The following is a 15,552-nucleotide window of genomic DNA, read 5'->3' as shown; positions in this document are numbered from 1 at the left end:
ATGCTGATTACTGAAAAGAGTGATTTTCGACTTTATGAATGAAAAACACCGAACGTAGAGCTGTGAAAGTTTTAAAAAAATAAATTTTACAGAACTATAGAAGTTTCATAGTCAAAATCGTAATATACGAAAGAACAATCTAATGAAAATTAATAGGCTACCTGGTACTTAATAATAATAATACATACGTGCATCTAAAGCTTGAATTTTACATCGTTCGCGTTCCTAATCCTGGCTCGTACAGAAACGTGTCAAAAGAACAAAACAAATATTTTTTTCTGTTTAAAACGGATTTTTTTTTTGTTTTAAAACAGTATTTTTTTCTTGTGCTATTCTTGTGTAAAACTACGTATGTGTAATATGTAGTGTTTAAAACGTGTTTTAAACACAAGTCATGTGTTTTGGACTTAGTTTTTCAAATATCCATTATCCAGTCATCAATTTTTAAGATGTGACATCATCATAAAATTGAGTTTGAAAAAATTACACGATTTCTGTAGAAATTTTCTATTACCAGCTTATTGCCACTATAAAGGAAGCTTTTAACATGTACAACCCTGCCCTGATCCTATATATAAAGAATAAAAAAACCTCTTGGAAAAATGTAATAATAGGTAGGTAAGTAGTAAGTACTTCTACACTTCACAAATTTCTTCATTCGTTTGTTGACAATTTACGACGTTGAATTGAATTCATTTTTGACTTCTTTTTGTTTTTGGCTCGTTTTACTACCAGCAAAATAAATGAAAACACAATATCAACTGTTGTTTGTCTTTCATATTTTAAACCAAATTTTTGTAAAAAATGCGTCTATTGCGGTAGGTCAGACAACATAAGTTTCAGCATCACGTTTCATGATCGGGAATTTGTTCTTATTCATCAAATAAGGTCAAATTTGGGAAATAGGGTTTTCTCGCAAGGTATATTTGACCCCTGGAGTTAGGAGGGTCAAAGTTGAAAATTACAGAAACGTCATTTTTTTTTTTTTTTTTTGAAGAAGCATAATCTGGCCCCAAATAGATGAAAAAGGTCCAAATTCATACCATTGGTGAGTACCCCATTGTAATCAACATATCCAAATTTTAGATTCCTAGGTCATCCCCACCCCATTTAAGGTGGAAAACCCTGATTTTAGCCCTATTTTACCAGAGTTTTGACCCCACTCCACCCCTAAAATTGACCTAGGGAGCCCCAATGTCCAGCATACAATGGAATGGTGCCATTGGTGCCACTTGAGTGCTTTTTGCTGGTATCGACCTCCCAACCCTATTTGACTTTTTTCCAGGATCAAAAAAATCCTCCGCAAAAATCTCCCCGTGAATTTGCAAAAAGAACACGGGAAGCAGGGTGTTGTGCGATTCCCAAGGGCCAAGGGGATGCTGCAGGAGAGAGTCCTCCTGCAATCTTAAAATAACAGATTGCAGGGGGGAATCATTGGAGCGGAGCTGTAAATAAGTACTGTACTACATATGTTTGAAAGCACTCATCATGGCATCATAAATAATTTTAATATTTTTAACTAATAAACATCGTCATCGTGTTTAATAAGCCCACAAAGTGCAGACTGCTACGACTTTTTTACATTTTTGAGGAAATTCTAAGTGTTCATAAAACTTACCATGTACGAGTCAGGGATGTTGGATATGTTGACTTTGATGAAAAAAATTTTGGTTGTTGATGATTTTGGTTACAGTTTTGGTAAAAATTCAAAATTTCAAGATTTAAAATTAGCAAATGTTATAGTTTTGGTTATGATTGCAAATTTTCAAATAAATTTTTCCGGTTATTTTGGGTTACATTCAAGATTTTTTTTGAATTTTCAAAATTTTTGGTTTCCAAAATTCCTATTTTGACGATTTTTTTTTTAAATCTTGCAAAGCGTGTGATTTTTCTGATTTCTTTCCTTCTCTTTTAGTCATTCATTATGCGTATACCATACTCCAAGGAATTTCAAGGAAAACAGTTTCAACACTTACAATAGTACTGTACTATCCCGCCAACTCATACTGTATAGGCATATCTACCCAAGAAATCACACAATTTTTTGAATAAAGTACTTAAAGGCGAAAGTCAAAACTGGTCAAACACGATCTTCATTCCACAACACGGAAAATAGTATATTACAATACAAGGAGCGAAAGTGAAGTATGTTTGGTCGAGTGCAATTTGACTCGCCGAGCCGAAGGCGAGGGGAGTTACAGCACGAGATCAAACATTCTTCACGTCGCTTCTTGCATTGTAAGATATTTTTCATTATTCATGCTACGAAAATAAGTTTTACGCCCGTTTTTGGTTAAAGTGATGAGTATGACCCCTTTTTTGCATAGTAAATATATCGAATACTAAGCCTCCCAGAAAAAAACTAAAGGCATTATGTCGATCGGAAATTCAATTCTCTACAATTTTCCTCGACTTCATTTTTCCGTAGAATGCTTTTTTCCGCCTCCAGGGCGCTTTAAAAGATAAAAGATCTTCATTTTCGGCCCGGGTAAACATAGAGCATTTTCGTAGCATGCACGGAGGGCGGAAAACTTATACTTTCGTAGCATGTATAATGAAAAACTCATTAAAAACTACAAGTTTTCACGCATGTGGAGTGTGCACTGACGAGACCATGACGACTGAGACTGGCGACAGTGGCGACTGACGAGATCCCAAACGAAAACCGCCCTGCACAGCCCTGCACGACTGCACGAGTTTCACAACTAAAAAATTCGTATTCGAAATTCATAAGAAGTAGAAAGCACGTGTTTTGTTCCTGCGGGATTATTCATGCTTTCACAAGCATATGATAGACCATTATTTCATTTTTCAATCTTCTACTGTTATTGGAATCTTGAAAAATTGAAAATGAAGTCTGTTCAAATTGAGTATTTCATGTATATTTATTGAAAAACTGAAAAGATATTATGCTATTTTGAACTTCCTTATAGTATGCAAGATACAGGTTGTTATTAAAATGACATTCACATTCGCATTTGTTGCGATTCAGAAACTTACCTATATCGCTTTATCATGGACTTTGAAACGTTCAGTTTTGATTGTTTCGATTTTGAAGTTTTGATTCGCTATTCGCTAAACCTTCATGGATTAGGTAAAGATAAATGAAATTATTTTTACTGTTTCATTATGCAACTTTTTCTTAATGATTTGTTTATATTTTAGTGCATGAAACTAAATGACCCTTAAATGACTTCACTATCATTATTGTAGTAGATAAATGCTGCCTACTTCAGTTTCACTGATCGACATCTACCACTCGGAGCGCATTTATTATACTTCTGATTTATTTGAATAGGACGCGTCAGAAATGATATATTTTGTTTCCGTTGCTGCATAGGTGCACAAAAACGTCTTTTGACCGTATGACGTCATAATTTTCCTTATCTTTATTTTATTCTATCGTTGGTTGTGTTCATCTGTTCTCATCGCGAACAAAAAGTTCTACACAACACAACTCACTTGTCAGCAGTATGAAATAACAGCGATATCAAATATCAAGTTGAATATGCTTATGCCGGCAAAATTAACGCAAAGATTCCGTCTATGCGAGTGATAAATTAATCAGTGCTGTCGTTAGAACGTTATGTGATGTGAACTTGAACAACCATTTTCAAATTTTGGACATAATGTTCAAATTAACGAGTAAGTTTTGTTTCATGCTTGCAATTTTCATTTCAAAATGTTGAGAAATTTGGTTGATAAGTAGGTACTATGTTATCGATATTTACCCGAGTTATAACGGAAATATGTGTGTTATTATGTGTAGGCAACGCATACCTGGTCTCTGTTTGAAACACTAAATTTTGCTATTGATATAAAATTGATTAATACCTAATTTAATTACGTAAGAAACGCAATAACACATCAGTGTTTGTGAGATAACAGTTTCACCAGCATTGTTACATTATTATCTCTCTTTACATACTTAGATATAGGTATTGATAACGAGTCGATAAATTTCTTTGGTAATTGGTTGTTATATTAATAGTGGGTAATGATGGGAATCACTAGAATTGTCAGAGCAAATTGCGTGAAAAAATGGCTCATTATTTCTCGTGTATTGTTTACAGCCTTTTATTTCCTGTATTTTTTGGTAATTCAAGATCACTTACATGCTGACCCCAAAACCAAGTGCGAATATGAAACGGTAACAGGATATTCTTACGCGGACTGTAGTGAGATGCGATTGACGGAATTTCCAAAGGATATAAAACAGAATATCGAAGTTGGTATAAATTCAGTGTGAGACGTCTGTGAGTACCTATGTATAGTTCCTTACTTTATTGACCGGCAATTTTCGTTTCATTTTTAGGGGCTGTTCTTGACCTGGAATTTCATAGAAGTTCTTCATAACGATACCTTTTTGAATTATTCGTCCATCAAATTTTTATATCTTGATCGAAATCCTGGTCTTATAATTGAATCTTTCGCATTTGCACCCTTGACGAAATTGAACGTCTTGGATATCAGTCATAATAGGATTGTGAATATTTCCAATATTCACCTTCCCACATCATTGAAAAAATTGTATTTAAGCGGAGTAACGACCATTGCAAGTTCAATTGAACTGCCCATCAGCTCATTACGCGAATTGAACTACCTAGATCTGAGTCGATGTGAGTTGAATCGGATTCCTTCATTTGGAGGTAACTTACCTAGTTTAGAAGCACTCAATCTGACGACGAATACTTTGGAAAACTTCAAGGTTGATAATTTGGCTTTCTTATGCCAGTTGAAGAAATTGTACATCTCTCACGACCTACCAGTTCGAAACAAATGTGAATGTTTGAAAATTGAAAAGTGGTTGCAAGATCAAAGTATAACGGGGTCATTTTTTTCTTGTAACAATTCCATAAGTAAGTTGAAATTCGAGTTTGAATTTCACATTTTAATCCGAATTTTCACTTTTTTATGAAAGTAATTTACATTTTTGTGTTTTGTTTTTTTTTCATTACTAGGAGTTGGTGATTGCAATGCTACCTTATCGGCCTCTTTTTTGAAAACTTACGAGTCGTGCAAATCCGATGTCATGACTAAAAAATTTTTTTATTGGCTCCTAATAGGATGCGGAGTTTTTGGAGTATGTTTTTCTTGTATTGTGCTGTATATTTGTTGCCATCGGAAAGGCTTATTTTGCGATGTTATATGTTGTCGATGTTTTTGTAAAAATAGGTAGGATGATTGGTTAACAATTTCGTTGAAAATTTTTGAATGTCTTTTTTGTAACTTGGTGTTAATTTGTTTCGAGTGTGTAAGAACAATGGTTTATATATGTGTACTTATTCTATAGTTTTTGTTGTATGTGTTTCAGAAGAATTCTAGTGTTTTAAATTTTTATTTTTGTTATAATGTTTGTGTTCCTTTCCTTCTGAATGCAGTTAAACTATTTATTTTGATACTTTGTATGATAAGTAGTATTACTGTTTGTGTAGGGGCAAAAATATAGATGATTATTATCAAAATAATATAATGCAATTATTCGTTGCAAATGAATTGTAAATAATTGCAATGTGTATTATCATTTAGATTTGAAGACTTGAGAAGTAGCAGAACAGAAAACAAAATTAATTTCGAATTATTCAGTAAGTAATCATTCACATTCTTGAATTCAACTGAATTTTTAGCGAAGGTAGTGTGAAATTGTGAAATTACTTTCGATATTGTTGTACTTCGTGTACATCGGTCCTAACTTATCACTACCGACTACATTTTGAATTTTGAACTTTGTTATCACATGTCTTTCATTTTTTGATATTTTATGTAAATTCTTGTTTTTTCTGCTTGAAAAATAGAAATGAATTAAATTATTTAATAATGTAGTTGACGAACGTATCAACAATGAGTGTATTTTTTACGAGATTGACTTTTAAAAAGAATCGACTTATTCTTCTACCAAAACAAAACATTACCTCATATACGCAAGGACAATCGCCTTCTGCAAATACAAGAGAATATTTCTATTACATTGATCATCAGGGCATGGTAAGACATACTTTCATCGCGTATTTCTACCATTATCAAATTGCAGATGTTTCTGATTTTTTTTTCAGCTATTTCTAGACGATGCTCGTATAAAAAATTTTACTTCGTGCTTTAAAGGTAAAATTTGCTCTGTAAATACAGGTTAATTATTCCATATTAATAACTATGTTCATGTTTGTAGATAAACAGTTTTTGCATTTTTTCTTCAAAAGACTGAAAAAAAATGATACAGATAGGTATCCAGATTTTCCTTACTTATCGCCTTGCGGTCGAGAAAAGAATTATGTTAGATGTGACGATTGCCCAGTAGTATTTACTCACGTATTGAACATCCATGGTACGGATATGATTAGTCACAATCACGCCGGAAATTTGCTAATTCTGCCTTTTGAACCAATGAAGATCTATGTGCATCTTGAAAATGGTCGCGTTTACCACCCTGGACCAAAAAAAACTGGATTCATTGGATTAGTACAATCAAAGTTAGCAATTGAGTTCAGTAAATCTCTGATTTTTGACGCTAATAACAAGGCCACGCGTTTTATTTGGAAAAATAATGAATATCAATTGAATCACCGATGGCTCGAAGATGTGGAAAATTATAGTTTTCACAATGAAACAACTACAAATTGTACTTGATAATTTCGTAGTATATATTTTTTCGCAGTGCGACGATATCGACTTCGTGATCATCATCTTTATAGTAGTGGATGGAGAATGAGTTTAATTAATAAAAATCAAATTCGCAAAGTTTGTTTACTCATTAGCAAGAAAAAATAGATTAACAAAAACAAGATAGAAGCAACAAATTAATACAATACTGTTTGAATTTGCAACTTTATTAACTGGACGTTACGAAATTATGACTTATTCTATTCAAAAATACTTCATATTTAAAAAAAAAATAAAAACCCGAACCTTAAGTTAAACATAACCGCTGACCGCAATTTAAAAATTTGATTAATACAAAATATTTATAATCAAACTAATTAGTAATTACCTTGTTATTCATCACATAGCTAACAAAAGTTTCATCAAGAAATTGTTCAGTGAAATTAAACATCAGTTCCGTTTACAGTTTGTTCAAAACTGAAACATTTTAATTAAATCATAGTTCGAGCATAAACTTGAAAAATTTCAACCCTGAATTACATATAACAACGTACGGTATTCAAAATCACACAATGATAAGCTCTGAAATGCAATTTCATGTCTTGAAATTAATAAATTATTGCCAAATAAATACATAGAACAAATAGAAGTGTTTCAAACAATGAATGAATTATGGGGAAATGGACGTCCGAATTTGACGAAATTCTCAAGAACTACTATATAAATCTTCATCGTCGGAAGTTTCTGTCGTGGTATAGTCTTCTGAGGACGGCGAAAACGAAGACGATAACCTGGTTACATGAGACATTAAACGCATATTATTATTTTTGACTACATTTTTAAAGCTTCATCTGGTTATTTTCACTCACGAGGTATCCACACTATCGTCTGAAACATCTGCTGCTTTACACAACAATTCAGTTAAGTGATTCAAATTCTTTTTCCAAATATTATAACGATGTTGCGTATCTTCGTTACATTCTTCATCTTCACTCTTCAATGTTTCGATGGCAACTTGTTCAATTTCAGGTAACATTGAAAACACATCTTGTTTCTTGATCAGCTTACACTAGATTTTAAGAAAAATTGTAGCATGATACTTTCATTTGGTAAGAAAAACAGCATAACGTAACACGTAAAATGAAAGATCTTCATTTACGAACCGATTCTATCAATTGAACGTATTTTTTAAGAGTTTCGGGATGCACTTGTTGAACCCAAATTAAATAATCGCTGATATATAGTTCATTTAAAATTCGTCTATCATCATCTTCTTCGAATAATTCATAAATCGATACTAAGCAATTTAAAATCTGCCTGCGACCTGGATAAAACATAATTAATTTTCACAGCCGTACAAATATACGCAATACAGAAAAGTTCATAAGCTTACCGAGCCTAAATATTTTTATAGTATCGTCAAGAACTCTCAAACTTAAGGACCAGTACCTGTACAAAGGAAAAGTTAAACTTCGTCTGAAAAAGGAGGTGACAGCTTCCCCAGCGTTCTTATGCACCTGCAGATCAAAAGGAACAATTTTAGAATTCTTAGATTAATTACATGCAATGAGTAATTTCGATTTATCAGTAAGAAAAAAAAGTAACAATCAAATTTATGCGGTTTGTGCACATGAGTACCTGAAGCCATGACAGAGTGGCAGATAATTTGTTAATATTCCATGCTGATTCCGAATTGTGTCTGCCTCGATTTATTCGGTAATCGTACGCATACGCTAATATGATATCAAATAAAGAATGTAACACTTCACTTCTTTCTACATTCGTTAAATTGAACTTTTTTAAGGGTAACTGAGCCATCAACTCCATTTGACTTGGTTTTAGTTTATGTTCTAAAAATGTTTTCAGTTGTAATTACTCGGACATAAAAATATTCGATTCTGATTAAGTCATTACTAACCGTCAGCTCTTTTGATTTTTTGCCAATATAATTTATGCATAATAATAACAGTGAGTATAGGAGCTTCTTCATCGTCGTTGTCCGAGTATTCCAAAAAAAAGTCAGCTAAATAATGGTCCAACTCGAAAGATTCTCTTTCGTTTTCCCACCTGGGTACATAACGATCAGCAACATTACTATTATCAGGATCCGGTAGTTCAATTGCTGTTTGCCAATTTCCCTATTCAAAAATCGTAATCATAACGAATAATGAGTTCTCCGAATAAAATATTCCCATAAAATTCATACCACCGATTTGTACCTCGAAAGCTGACAGTTTATTCTTATATTTTCTAGCAAATCCGTAAGTTCCAATTTCTCTAGAGCTATCTTCATCTGATGATGTATTAGATGTGCATTGGTTTTCGTTTGCTCCATCATTACAACTTAATGTTTCAAGTTTTTTCGTTACTTCGGAGAGCTCTTTCAAATTCGTAACATCTGGTTCTGAAATTGAGAAATTCAGCATAATAACAGCGATTAACCAAGTGAAAGCATTGAAATTCAAATCAAAGATTTACCCTCTTGAAAATCGCCATCACCCCAAGTTAAATATTTAGTGATTACGTCCAAATTCGGAATTTTAGAGTAACATCCATTCTCCAGAAAATCAGCTCGTTTCAAAGATATTATGTAACATTTCAATTTCTTATCGTAATTTGCAACTTTTATGACACTTTCAGGTTTCACTACTTTAACTGGGAGTTTTAATCTGTAAATAAAACAGTGAAGTGATTAAAATACAATCAAACAATCGATATTGAGAAGCATTTCATGAAAACTCACGTCAACGAGCTACACCAAGTATCGGAGAATGTAATCAAGATTTCTTTTTCATTGACACTAAATTGTACTGACGATTGACCCACAAATAATTTGACCATCAAAAGTCCTTTCCTTGTCATATCATGAAATGTGAAGTAAGGAAACAAAACTAACGCGTTGTTATTCATTTTTATCATTTATCAGTCATCACACAGTGATCTTAAATTTTCAATTAATTTTACGGTTTTAGTTTAAAATCACTGATTCAAATAACGTATTATGTATTTACGAAGTACGCGGGGAAAAAATCTCAGAGTAAATACTGAACACAACATGATAGTTCATAGATTAAAACAAATGGCAGAAACTTCTTGAAACATGATGGAAATCCTTTCAAATAATTCAAGAAACTAGATCATACACCACATCAAATTTAAAAAACACATGCGAAACGAAAACTCCGATTAAGATAGGAGTCCATCCTGACCGGAATCGGAGCACCTTATTGATGACGTCATAGCTCAACTTCTCGATGTTTATTTATCATTTTCCGAGTTTTCACAGGTAATTGTATGGGAGAAATTCAGTTTTTCGACTTTATTAATCATTATTGGTAGGAATAAAGTGAATTTGCGTAAATTTCGATGATGACTTTTCTTAATTAAAATGACATTTTTCGTCGAATGGTTTGCTTTCCAGCAGAATTACAGAAACAACGACTTTATATATTTTCATTCATGGATAAATTATTATGTAAGTAGATATATTGAATTGAAATTTCTCGAAATTTTCAATGAAAACACTAGTGTTTTAAAATACCAAAATCAAAAATGTTCAGAATTTTATTTTTATCCAGTTCAAAATAGTTTTTTATCCAAAGCTGCTACTGTTTAGTGTTTATCTTTCAGAATTCAATGAATTCATTAAAGCTCAACGTTCGATTTTTACTCCGCATCTCTGGTTTTCACAACTTGGAGCTTTAATGAATTTTGAACAATAAACGCTGAGTGAGCCTTTGGGTAAAAAAAAAAACATTTCGAACAGAATAAAATTCTGAACATTTTGATTTTGAAACACTCATGTGCTCATAATCCGTGAATGAAAATACCTTCATAAAGTCTTTTATTTCTACACGAAAACAAAAATTGTTCACACCATTCGATGAGAAATTCAATTTTACTTCAGAAAAGTCCTCATCAAAATTTATATAATTCGGTATTTCGTTATTTATACTAAAAAAGTAGAAAAAGAGACCTTTTCCACATAAATAAATGAAAACTTTTAATGAAAACATGAAAATAAACATCGAGAAGTTGAGCTATGACGTCATCAATAATGTGCTCCGATTCCGGTCAAGATGGACTCCTATAAAGATGACATAACTTTACGTTTGTTTATTTAGATTGTGAGCTTTCGACTTTCGAGTTCGACATGAACATGAAATTTTGAAACACGGAAAGTTTACACGAGGTAACCATGAGGTAACGAGGAGTCAATTCAGTCCATCATGACTTGCAAATGGTTCTGATTGGTTCGAGTCTGTTACAGATTGCTGAAAATGACAACATGACGTAACTTACCTTGTATTTTATTTTTTTTTAGCTGTTACGTTAAATATTTTTTATATTTATTTATTTATTAATTATTTTGTTTTTTGGTGCGTGTGCAGCTGTGCACTGCTGGGCTGGGACTGGGATGGCTGTGCATGTTATTGTTTGTTCTCGGTTCTACTTCTCGCCTCCAAAAACTAAAAACTAAATAGTGACAAAAAGTCAACTTCAACTTCGGCCGTCGGCCAAAGATTCTTTTTTATGCTCATCATTCATTCGTCTGTAACTGTATCCACTATCCTGTATCCTTCAATTTTTCCAGTTTTTTAATTTAAAAAAAAATCTAATAAATTGCAAAGTGTGTTCAAAATCAAATTAGCTAGGTACAACTTTTACACGCGTTTAAACTTTAAAGTATATCCATCCTCACCGGTTGAAAAAGCATTTTAAAAAAATGCAGTGTTTAATTATCTTCATCTTATAAACGTAGTAGCTAACCAAAGCTAATAGGCTAATCTTGTTGCGAAATTTGCGATTTTGTAGTTGGCTATGTTGGCATTTTCAAGATCTCTTCCCTCCCTAGTATTATTAGTTTGCTAGACATTCCTGGGTAGTGGATACCTCTACCTATTCCTGCTAAGAAGATCTCCAGGCAATTTTCTTTTCAATGCATTACATAAATGATTGGAAACTATTAGATACCCTTACGGAAAAAAAATAGTACTTTCTGAGTAGTAGTTTTTTAACGGAGTAAAAAGTACTACTTTTTAACACCTTCATGGAGAAATATTAGTAGTTTTACGTAAAAACTACTACTTTTGTCTAAAAACTAGTTAAAATTACTACTTCAAAACTACTACTTACGAAGTAGTAATTTGAACTAGTTTTTAGACAAAAGTAGTAGTTTTTATGTAAAACTACTAATATTTCTCCATGAAGGTGTTAAAAAGTAGTACTTTTTACTCCGTTAAAAAACTACTACTCAGAAAGTACTATTTTTTTTCCGTGAGGGTAGTTACATTACATAGGTAGGTAACGTGAAAATTGCTCAAAGTGTACAGATAAATTTGTGTAAAATTTAAACACGAAGATGAGAACTGAGAAGTGACATCATTCAAAAAAGTATCTATCTATTTGGTAATGGTTTTAGATTTTAAATGTGGTACCTATTGGTATTGATCTTGGTACTGTTTTTTTTGGCACATTTTAACGTTTTTTTTGTGGTACCTACTTGATATTGTTAAAAAAATTTGATTACGTTACCAGTCCCCTCCCTGTTATCCACTAGTGGAACACGGATATAAGCACACCAATTGAAGGGCTAATGGTGAAAGTCGCCTTAGTCAGAAGCAATTTTTGTACAAATCAATGAAAACATTGTTGTCCTACTTCAATGGTAGGTAATGTAAAAAATTTATGGTCAAGTATTAAAAAAACATCTTCAACTATCCCTGAATGCATTACATTACAATACTCATTTTCCCTTTAAAATTTATGAAATATGAAAAAAAAAAGTTTAAAGTTGTGACTTGTGTGAACAAAAAAATGACTAAGGCGACTTTCACCATTAGCCCTTCAATTGTATAAAATTAATTTAATGTTTGATTCTACATATGTCCTATTTATTTATATAGAGTACTCTGATTCAATTACATGCACTATAGTGCTGTCTTTACTAGATACATAGGTACCTATTTTTCCTTTTTCTTCTTATTTTTCATTATTTATTGTGTATTCTTATAATACAGATAATAAAGTTTGTCCCTGTGAGATAGAATATGGGAAAGTGGGCGAAAATAGACACATAGATAGGAATGCAGTGGTCCTTAATCTCAAAAACATTTTCAATTTTATTTCGTGAGAATTGAATGAAAAATCAGATTAATTTTGCTCAAACATCTCTTCACAATATATCTACAGGGTGATTTATTAAACCAGATAACATTAATTGCCTTGCCCAGTTCAGTTAGCCCTTACCCAGTGCTTAAACAGTTCAGAAAAGCTGCTTAAATTTTTGAAGGGTAGGGTGCGCAGAAATATCGAGTAGGTACTAGATACCTTCAAATAATGGTACAGCACATGATTGGTTGTTGAACTGAGATGATAAGTTGATAACATTCCATCAATCATATGCAATATGCATCTATTTCACGTTGCCAATCTATATTTCTAACAAAAAACTGTCGATGGGGTACTAAATATTTCTGCACATCCTGCAGATTAGCGTACATTACCTAACGAAAATAGAACTAGTAAACCGATTAATGACGAGCTCTTTAAAAGACTATAAATTGATTCATTTTTATCACTCTTGACCGAGAAAGCTTTTACCCAAAAGCTTTAATAGCGACGAAAAGTTCTTTGATAAATAAATAGGCTGCTAGTAAATATTATGAAACCGTTATAACATTCATATTAAATCAAGAATTGTAAATGCATTGTTTATTCGTGGGACGTAGTTGCTATTTGAACAATTTTGAAACATGCTATGGAGTATGGATGTTGACTTTCCTGAATAAATACAAGTTCCAGGATAAACCCTGAAATCGTTTTTGTTTTGTAATTGTTCCTGTGTATTTCAGAATTATATAATTTTAATTGCATTAATCCTATCGTTGCTTTTTACTAGCTGTAAATCACTAACCCTTTTATTATTAATAATTTAATATGGTTTGTTCAAAGGCTTGTGTTTGTTTTTTTATGCAAACATGCATTGTAGGCTTTCTATACGCTTTATTTGTTTTCTTTTTCAGTTTCAATAGCTTGATATACCTACGGTATTAAATTTTGCGATAAGTTTATCCTCCTTTTTCTCTCATATTGTCGTTGTAAGTTATATCCAACACCTACGAAACCCACGGGCTGTACTCCATTATAATTAGTGTAAATCGATAGGAACTCATTTCAATTTCGGTGTTGTTTATTGAACCCTTTGTTTTGACAGATGCAAGAGGTAGCAATCGGAAACGCGCCTAAAAATGAATAGGAGTACCTACTACCTACCTAGGTGCATTGCATACACATCATTATGACGAAGTAGCATTCGTGAATTTGTGATAAAGATATCAAACAATCGTGGTAACAGTGTTGCGAAACTGAAAACAAAATTGAAAAGAAAGTAGTGAAACGTTGTACATATTTTTAAAATATTTTTTTCATAGTTTAATTTTTCCTAAAATGCTGAGCATGGTTATTCTCATTGAAAAATGCATGCGGGTATTTCAGGCATTTGACCATTGAAAGGGTTAGGAACTAAGAAATCATTTTTATTCGTTATTTTTTTCTGTTGGTATATCTTATTTTCACAATTTAATCCAAAAAACTTTTCAGAAATTCTCAAAATATATGTACCTACTTGTATTTTGAGGATGAAAGTTGGGGAGATGCGTTGAAGGCTGCACAAGAAAAATTGGAGAGGAACTAGGAAGAGCGAAATAAATTCAAGCTGTATTTCTCTACCCATACACTTCTGTTCATAGATGACGAAATATCAAAGAAAAACATTTTTCATTTTCATTTTTTCTGTTTCCTAATTCAAGATTCAGAAATCAGAACTCCATTTTCTGCTAACAATAATCTGTTGTAATAATTGTTTGCACATTTGCAAAAAATTAAAAATTGTTTTGTATGAATACTTGACAAAAAAAAAAAAATTTTCCCATTACCAATTTCTTTTCACGGTCCTGTTTCAATATCAATTTTCAGTAAGTACCGCAACATAGATAATTGTGTCGGTTTTTATACGTATACCTATTGTATAGGTAAGTGTACTTATGTATAGGCCGGGATAGTAAAAATATCGGGTAACGCAACTAGCTACCTAACAGAGGTATGGCATTGCTGGTTCTCCGCGCACATTTTTCAACCAATTGTGAAACTTTTTTGACAACATTTTTTTTTAGTAAGAAATTTTATGCCCAAAAGTTGCTTTAAAAAGTGGGACGGGCTTGCTGCAGGTAGTTCCACATTCAAAAGCACGTCACTCGACTATTTTTCAACAAACCTGAAAAAAATTTTACACGAGGTTGTGCAAACATACCACGTACCTACACTACTTTTTGATTCTCCTCTCTACCTCTTGTGAAACCTGAAATCTGAAAGTGTGGCAATTACTTTTGAAACACCCCCTCATTCTTTTTAGGTAGCTGTGCCATTCATGGTACCCAGGCGACTAGTCCTTAGAATTTAGATAAGTGCCTAATTAACACTAAAGATGAACCATTGTATCATTATTCAAATTATTACGCAAATTACATAGGAATAAACCTTATAGTCTCAATATTTTCTCGATTTATGCTTTTATAAATTCACATTAGGTATATCTGTCTAATTCTATTTGAATGAGGTGAGATTTTATCAAAAAATGACATAAATTACCTATTACAAATTGTCATCTAAGTATGCTCGGTTGTGCTTTCAAAAAATCAAAATCCATAACTTGAGATGAGTTTTAGAACATTCAGGGTAGGATGAATTTTCCATGAGGAAAAAATTTCGCAACTGCCCGTAAGATAATACCTAGCTATTTTTTACTACTTTGAAGAGACGTCGCAGAAAACTCGCAGGTTACACGTTCCAAAAGATAAAAATTTAAAAGGTAATGGATGTAGGTATATCCTTTTTTCATTTTTCAAAAAAAATTGCTACATATTCAATTTCAATGGACTGTATCGAGTATAATAG

General features: G+C 32.4%; 2 protein-coding genes across 5 annotated transcripts; one reads left to right on the top strand and one right to left on the bottom strand.

Moving 5' to 3' along the window:
* The first annotated feature begins 3,243 nt into the window (after positions 1–3,243).
* On the top strand, positions 3,244–6,735 carry LOC135831777 (UPF0598 protein CG30010-like). 4 transcript variants are annotated; one of them, XM_065344528.1, is made up of 7 exons: positions 3,244–3,645; positions 4,074–4,228; positions 4,316–4,619; positions 4,709–4,859; positions 4,962–5,985; positions 6,054–6,102; positions 6,167–6,735. In XM_065344528.1, exons 5-7 carry the CDS (start codon positions 5,842–5,844, stop codon positions 6,622–6,624), a joined length of 651 nt encoding a protein of 216 aa, XP_065200600.1. In that variant the 5' UTR covers positions 3,244–3,645; positions 4,074–4,228; positions 4,316–4,619; positions 4,709–4,859; positions 4,962–5,841; the 3' UTR covers positions 6,625–6,735. The 4 variants fall into 4 exon arrangements, with proteins under 4 accessions (XP_065200600.1, XP_065200601.1, XP_065200599.1 ...); XM_065344529.1 differs by having other exon boundaries at positions 4,316–4,649; positions 4,736–4,859; XM_065344527.1 differs by having other exon boundaries at positions 4,316–4,859.
* Positions 6,736–6,803: 68 nt separating this feature from the next.
* Positions 6,804–10,691, bottom strand: LOC135831776 (protein SHQ1 homolog). Its single transcript, XM_065344525.1, has 9 exons — positions 9,341–10,691; positions 9,076–9,266; positions 8,817–9,001; positions 8,516–8,735; positions 8,236–8,447; positions 7,991–8,114; positions 7,761–7,921; positions 7,467–7,666; positions 6,804–7,388 (listed from the first exon to the last, which is right to left on the bottom strand). The coding sequence occupies exons 1-9, from the start codon at positions 9,514–9,516 to the stop codon at positions 7,304–7,306; spliced, it is 1,554 nt and encodes a 517-aa protein (XP_065200597.1). The 5' UTR covers positions 9,517–10,691; the 3' UTR covers positions 6,804–7,303.
* Between the last annotated feature and the right edge of the window lie 4,861 nt (positions 10,692–15,552).

The sequence above is a fragment of the Planococcus citri genome, chromosome 1 (genome assembly GCF_950023065.1).
Source record: "Planococcus citri chromosome 1, ihPlaCitr1.1, whole genome shotgun sequence".
Classification (NCBI taxonomy): domain Eukaryota; kingdom Metazoa; phylum Arthropoda; class Insecta; order Hemiptera; family Pseudococcidae; genus Planococcus; species Planococcus citri.
The sequence above is the reverse complement of the archived record's forward strand: the minus strand, read 5'-3'. Positions and strand labels throughout refer to the sequence as shown.

Excerpts from the sequence above, each read along its gene's own strand:
- LOC135831776 (XM_065344525.1), bottom strand. The coding sequence starts at position 9,516 with ATGATAAAAATGAATAACAACGCGTTAGTTTTGTTTCCTTACTTCACA. Across the intron at positions 9,002-9,075 it reads TGATGGCGATTTTCAAGAGG|AACCAGATGTTACGAATTTG; the intron begins GTAAATCTTTGA and ends TCTCAATTTCAG. Across the intron at positions 8,736-8,816 it reads ATAAACTGTCAGCTTTCGAG|GGAAATTGGCAAACAGCAAT; the intron begins GTACAAATCGGT and ends ATTTTTGAATAG.
- LOC135831777 (XM_065344526.1), top strand. Across the intron at positions 4,229-4,315 it reads ATATAAAACAGAATATCGAA|GGGCTGTTCTTGACCTGGAA; the intron begins GTTGGTATAAAT and ends TTTCATTTTTAG. Across the intron at positions 4,860-4,961 it reads TTCTTGTAACAATTCCATAA|GAGTTGGTGATTGCAATGCT; the intron begins GTAAGTTGAAAT and ends TTTCATTACTAG.